Source organism: Camponotus floridanus, unplaced genomic scaffold (assembly GCF_003227725.1).
Source record: "Camponotus floridanus strain SB8 unplaced genomic scaffold, Cflo_v7.5 scaffold343, whole genome shotgun sequence".
In the NCBI taxonomy this organism is placed as follows: Eukaryota; Metazoa; Arthropoda; class Insecta; order Hymenoptera; family Formicidae; genus Camponotus; species Camponotus floridanus.
The window spans coordinates 79,868-86,862 of record NW_020229485.1 but is presented as its reverse complement, the minus strand read 5'-3'; the positions used below and the strand labels follow the sequence as shown (position 1 = coordinate 86,862).

General features: G+C 32.8%; 2 protein-coding genes across 2 annotated transcripts; both read right to left on the bottom strand.

Annotated features, from left to right (window-relative positions):
- Positions 1-259: 259 nt before the first annotated feature.
- On the bottom strand, positions 260-6,403 carry LOC105247993 (NKAP family protein). The gene is made up of 5 exons (XM_011252494.3): positions 6,316-6,403; positions 2,369-4,128; positions 2,128-2,298; positions 1,827-1,958; positions 260-1,673 (listed from the first exon to the last, which is right to left on the bottom strand). The coding sequence occupies exons 2-5, from the start codon at positions 4,112-4,114 to the stop codon at positions 1,515-1,517; spliced, it is 2,208 nt and encodes a 735-aa protein (XP_011250796.1). The 5' UTR covers positions 4,115-4,128; positions 6,316-6,403; the 3' UTR covers positions 260-1,514.
- LOC105247992 (phosphatidate cytidylyltransferase, mitochondrial) lies at positions 4,847-6,922 on the bottom strand. Its single transcript, XM_020026480.2, has 2 exons — positions 6,682-6,922; positions 4,847-6,279 (listed from the first exon to the last, which is right to left on the bottom strand). Exon 2 carries the CDS (start codon positions 5,990-5,992, stop codon positions 4,874-4,876), a length of 1,119 nt encoding a protein of 372 aa, XP_019882039.1. The 5' UTR covers positions 5,993-6,279; positions 6,682-6,922; the 3' UTR covers positions 4,847-4,873.
- Between the last annotated feature and the right edge of the window lie 73 nt (positions 6,923-6,995).

Genomic DNA, 6,995 nt, shown 5'->3' with positions numbered 1-6,995 from the left:
GTTTTGCTATACAGCACTGACGGCATTTCGTGTACTACAGGCATTTTTTACATAGCACGGAACAGAATCAGAAATTGTGCACATATATGTTACCCTCTGAGAACTTTCGTGGATCTTGGTTTTGTAGTTTATATCCACGTTTTTTATATTACAGAGGGCGTATCGCTTTCAGGAATCACCATATATTTATCATTATATATTTGTTATTAATGTAAAAATATTGACTAATATTAAAGTAAGATTAGAGACAATTTTTTAATCAACATATTTATTTTTATGCATAGAAATTCATAAATTCATGGAATTTCAGCAGAAGATAATAAACAATTACTAAAGTCTAGTTAAACCTGATAATATATCGCACGACATAATTTCCTTTGTGATATGATAGAAAAGTGCAATGATAAAATTCACAGATTAGTACATTAGCAAAGTTTTAAAGTTTCACTTCTGGATGCCGAATGTTTCAGTTTTTTTCAACTTTAAAATGTATATTAATTATTTTATCAACTAATAATATTAATATAGAATAAAAGAAATACACATACATATTAGTTTCAGGCTTCCGAAAATGTAAAACTGCCATTAAAAAAGTGTACTTGAATCAATAATAATGTGTTTCATTTGCACGCAACTACATTCCAAAATATGTGCAAATTAAACACAGACATAAAACATAGTTTTTCATATTCACTACAATATGTACGAGATTATATATCAGCAGTGCTAAGTATCACACTATTTTGTACTGTCTCACTTATAAAAAATACATGTGACAAACAGATACAGCAAGAGCGAAGTATCTACTTAACACATGCGCAAAAATTCGCCATACAATCGTTGTTATTACTACTATAAGTTACTCTCGTATATGATTCATCGATCTTAGGAACGATATTATATACAAAATATAGATACATAGTGAATGCTATTGAATAAAAGATATCGTCCAACTCTAATTTACACATTTCGTCGTACTGCATCACAAAATATAATTCGCAAAAAAAAAAAAAACGAGTCTCCAGAATTCGCAAAAAAGAATGACTCTTCACATTTCGTCGTATTGCACCACGAAATATAATTCGCAAAAAAGAACGAGTCTCCAAAACTTGAAACTAAAATAATTAGTTCGATAATTCCTAATATATATTTAAAATGTACTCTTTGATATATTTGTTTCAAAAAGATTGTAAACGCAAAATAAGCGCATTTCTTTAAAATTAAAATAAAATTTACTTTAATATTTATTCTAAATTGTAAAAGATCACGATATGAAAATACGAATAACTAGACTAAAGTGCGTTCTGCTAAAATTTAACTTCACTTCAGATTTACTTCCATAAAATTGATCAATAAAGATGATAAGAACTCTACTAATTCAAGGCACCGATCTGTAACAACACTCAATATCTGTCAATTTGAAAGTGTACCTAATAGAAAGAATCTAATTTCATTAGTAGCAATTATTTACAATTATCATAATTTTATCTCTATTGACCATAATAATCCAAATATTAGATTTGTCCACGTGAAAATCTATCATCGAGTAACTGTGCTTTCATCAGAATAGTTTTCTTTTGCGTCTGGTCAAGTCGATTAACTTGCAAATCAATATCTCTATCAAATGGCCTTCTCATTGATATCCCACTTTGTTTTGCCTCTTTTTCTTCTTTCTGAAAAATAATATGCTTTCTTTAATAGTATTATTGTAAATTTAGGAAAATAGGTGTATAAAACATATTGATTTAATATAATTAAGTATATAATATAATAATATTATTTCTTATAAAAGCATAATTTTTGAAAAATATGACAAAACAAATTACCTTCTTTTTCTTCGCAATTTTGCTTTGATGCATTTCTAATAGCGATTTCTCAGACTTCCTTTTTTCGTTGATGTCTTTTCTATGAAATTCTTTCACATGTTCCGTATCTGGTTCTCCGAGTCTTTTTATCTTCTAAAAGAATACAATGAATATCTTTAAATCTTATAAAAGAATATAATGAATATCAGTATACACATAAAATGTATAAAGAAAATAGAATCCCTAATAGCAATATAAATAAGATGCAAACATTTTTCAGTTTAGAAAATAAATAAATAACAGCATATTATTTTATATTTACCGAGTCTCTCTGTTTCTGCGCTTTTTGTGCAGGAGTGTCAGTCCAACATGATCTATCTGACATATCTGGCCCATCTCGAAGTCTGAATTTACGCGGGCCCAATCCAAGATTAGCAGCTTGTGCCGGTGGTAACTCGGTCATCCATTCCTCGCGTTTATTTCCAAGATCAGTCTAAAATATGAATATATGCTTTTTTTCTCATCGATAAAAATATTAATTGTTAATATTTAATTTGTTTTACCTCTGCCAAATATCCTTCGTGCTTAATCTTTTGTGCTCTCAAATCTAACTGTTCGTGCACGCGGCTATTTCTTAGAGCTGGATGATCAACAGGCAGAGGACCTATCGCATAATCATCATCGGATAACTCGATCGAAGTTTCTTTATGCGAGTTCACAGTGTCGGGTAGTACAGGTCCAATAATTTTATCTTGCGAGTCATTTTCACTTTGTTGTCGTTGTAACAAATGTGGTGGCAGTGCTGGTCCAAAAACAATATCCGCTTCCATCGCAATCATAACAGCATCTTCTGCGTCTTCTTGCTTTCCGTTTTGATAATCATTATTTAATCGAGGTGGCAAACAGGGTCCAATAAAACTCGCAGTCTTGTCGTTGTTGTCGATTTTATTTTCATTAGGACTATTCAATGATGTCTTTTCAAGTTTGTCACCGACAGTAATGCCGATGTTAGATGAGGATTTTGGTGGCAAAAGTGGACCATATACAAATTCGGTTTCTTCCCTATTTCTTCCCAACAATTGCGTTTCATCTAAAGAATCGAGACATTGCAAATACTTTTCTTCTAAATTCGAGCGTTCGCTGTCAGAATTAATCAACATTTTCGTTTCTTTATAATGTTCAGAAGTCTTTTTTCTCACGGAATCTATAAGAGTTTCTCTCGTTACCAAGAACGTCGCGGATGATGTGGAATCTGAAACGGCACTAGGATTATTATTAGTGGAACTAGATGCCAGATCGTAATTCCTTCTTTTTACCTTTAATTGTTTCTCTTCATTCGCTTCATCACTGTTGTTTTCTCGTTTCGTACTCGCAAAATTTTCGGATTGATCTTCGAAATCGTGTCTTTTCAATTTAATTTTACGTGAACACGGAGATGACATTCGACTTGCTGAATCTCGACCATCGGATATATTCTCACCAGTCTCTGATAGAATATCGAACTGAGACAGATCCAAATCCTTGCAGTCTTGAATCTCTATTGACGAATCCTCTTTAGTGTTTTCGCTTGAACAAGCCTCGTTGTAACTACATTCTCCTTCGATATTTTTAGAATAGTCTCTCGAATCTTGCGATCTGTTTTCTCTTACCGATATCTTCTTACAAGTATCGTGTCTTCCCTGATCCTCTCGGGACCGATAGTCGCCATTCGAGGATCTGATTGATCTACTCGAATGATGAGATCTATCTCGACTCCTATCGCGAGAATGATGCTTATGCCTTTCGTGATATCGACTTTTGTATTTTTCACTAAACGCTCGTTCGTTATGATGGTTTCGCTCATACGAATGTTCTCGCGTTCGTTGCATTTGATGGATACTTCGATCTCTATCCGATTGGCGTTTCGAGTCTCGCGAAATTTTCTCTCTCACGTCACCTTCGTTGGAATTCCTGTAGCCTCTGCCATTTGTGGCGGATGCGTCTCTACCCTCTCTATAATCTTTGTGCGAATTTCTGCCATCTTCCTGCCTTGAACTCTTCGATTCATGCTTCGAATGCTTTTCAGAGTATTTGAGATCCTTGTCGTCTGTATTCCTATTGCTTTCGTGTTTCAATCGTTCTTTCAATCTATCTGTTCGATAGTGTCTGCTTTCACAATGGGACGATTTATGCTTGGACTTCTTCTTAGGAGTCTTTGTTTTATCTGCCGTCTCTATGGGTGCAACTGAATCTTTGCGCGTAGCTTCGAAACGAAACCGCCGTCCATCATCGCTGTCCTGACTCTCGGAATCAGAATTCATCGTTGTCATAATCTAGTTATATGCTGAAAGCATGAAAAAAACTATTATAAATTGAACTTTTAACACTATATATATATATATATATATATATATATATATATATATATATATGTTCAATAGGAATAGAATAGTAAAACATTTTTATATATATGATCAATAGACATAGAATAGTAAAACTTTTTTTTCAAGAAATTTTTGTTATAGAAAAATGGAACATTATTTACTTAAATATTATCTTAAATATATCTTAAATATTATCTAATATCTAAAAATATCAATATAAGAATATTTTATATATGTATATATGTTTTATAATATTTATATATGTGTATATGTATATGTATGTATATATATATATATATATATATATATATATATATATATATACATATATAAAATATTCTTATATTAATATTTTTAGATATTAGATAATATTTAAGTAAATAATGTTTCATTTTTCTATAACAAAAATTTCTTGAAAAAAAATGTTTTACTATTCTATGAGCATATACCACAAATTAAAGGCATTTAATATCATTCTCATTATATAGAAAAAAATATTACACTGTTGATATGTAACTATCCACTTTATTTGTGATACAAGCTTCGTTAAGAATTTACAAATATATATCATAAATATATTATAAATAAATATATATATATTTATAATATTATAATATTATATATTTATATATTTATAATATATATTATATTTATAAATAAATGTATAGTATAAATGAATTATCTCTTTCTGAGAAAATACAGTAATTATTCGACGCGTTTTTCAACATCCTTTTTTGGTTCTGTTTTCTTTACAACAGTTTGAACAACTTTGATTTTGCTTGAATCAGACAGAGAAGGCTTGGGCAAAATATTCTTGGAGGTATTCGACTGTAACATCTTAATTATTTTGGCGCCACTATATTTAACAGATTTTACAAATCCTGCCGTTATAATTCCTTTTAAGCTTTGCGTCACACTAGATCTCCAAACAATTTCTTTTAAACATTGCTCCAATATGTCGCAGCATTCTGGATCATGGGCTATAGCGCGCAAACAATCCTCTGTGTCTTTTGATCTTGGACCCTGAGACCATGCTCTAACTAATTTAACTTGTGGCATTCTGGGTAAATGATTCAAATGATGGATTTTAGTCGCTGGACTGATATCTTGGTGACACGTAACAATCATGTGATCTGACTTTGGAATATCTATATAATTGTCAAAGTGTTTCAAAATTGGTTCATACAATTGTTTAAAATGATGCAATTGTGGTAGCACAATATTACTGATCTTATCTTTATTTTCGCCAAAGATCATTCGAAAATCGCCATGATAAGATAGACTAGTAATCTTTTTGAAAAAATCAATCTCTGTAAAATGTTCAGGTAATAACAGCAAAGCTGCATGTATAGCCGAATGCAAATTCTGCACCAGAGCAGTGCGCAATTGAGAATTTTCATCTGGTTCTACAATTACTTTAACTGGTTTATGTAATCTCCCAGCTAAATACAAATCATTCCAATCTAATAAATCTTCCACCAATGAAACCTCGGAAATTACTCCATATTTAATGAGCTGACCTTGATTTGTTTTGACCAATGTGTTATAAAATATTTTAGCACCCAATTGTTCTTGCACATTTGTGATTGTTTTGGGACCAAAGAATCTCAATGGTTGAGCATAATGGTTAGGATTATTTACCAAATTCTCTGCATGCCATTTGTTAGCGTTACGTACAACAAATATGAGATCCAGCATGTTATTGCCATCATTATTAACCTGTTTGAACGCACCTGATCCATAAGCGAAGCAAAATTTCATATTTCTAGGAAACTCTCTAATTATGTGTTTCAATTGCAATATCTCAGTGATTTTTTCTAACATTTTGAGAGAATTATTTGAACCTTTGGCTTTTTAATAAATGTCTTATAGCTTATATCGCAGAATTTGCTTTGTTAAAAGAAGAATACAATTGAAGTTACAATTCGCACCATGGAGCTCGACGTTTTACGTCGTGGTAGTCAGTGAAGTCCGAGGAATGCGAGACGAATGTTGATCGACAACTTTCGAGCTTTCACATGCGTCTCTCGTAAGCGGAGTCCACGTGTTTGAGAGATCACGGATTTCTACGGATTAACCATGTCGTCTCCCGAGGCAATCGCCCATTTAACCTAAAAACGCAGTTTCATCAAATTCGTGTTACTTACTCGGAAAAAGATAGGATAGTCTTTTTGCGTATCGAATAAAATATCGAGGCCAACTACGGAGCTTTTGACTTTTAATTCTGAACCAGAGCGAACAAACATGTATACGCGCACAAATACACAGTGGGATCAGCTCGCACTCGCTTACGATAGTATTGTATACGTGCCTCGATTTACATAGCATCCATATAGAAATATGTATGAGAGCTCGATTAGACTTTTGCGACAATTTCTGCTGACTCGGCTTCCTATATAATCGCTATCACTTCTACACGATCGAACGCGACAGGGGTTTATTTACTGCCACGCGTAATCACACGCGTGAATCGATGAGAGGCGCGTCAAAATTATCTGACGTATCAAAATTACCTCTTATAAACGCGACACGTTGATAGAGTTCCGTTTATAAATCTTCTCTCAAAGTCGACTCGAGATAACTCCGTGGGAAACAAAACGTGGGACGCTACGCATGTGACGTGTAGCGTCATGCGTGTCCTAGTTCGTCTCTCGGTCCATCTAAAGTTAGGAACTTTTTGGCGCGTGTACTCTCAATTTCCATCTTGGAAGCATTTCAATTACGATCAGGGATCTGACTGCATTTTCGAGAAAAGTCGTCCAAGTTAGCAGAATGTATTATTTCGGCGAGAAATAACGCAACACGAAAATCCCGATTCAAATTTCGC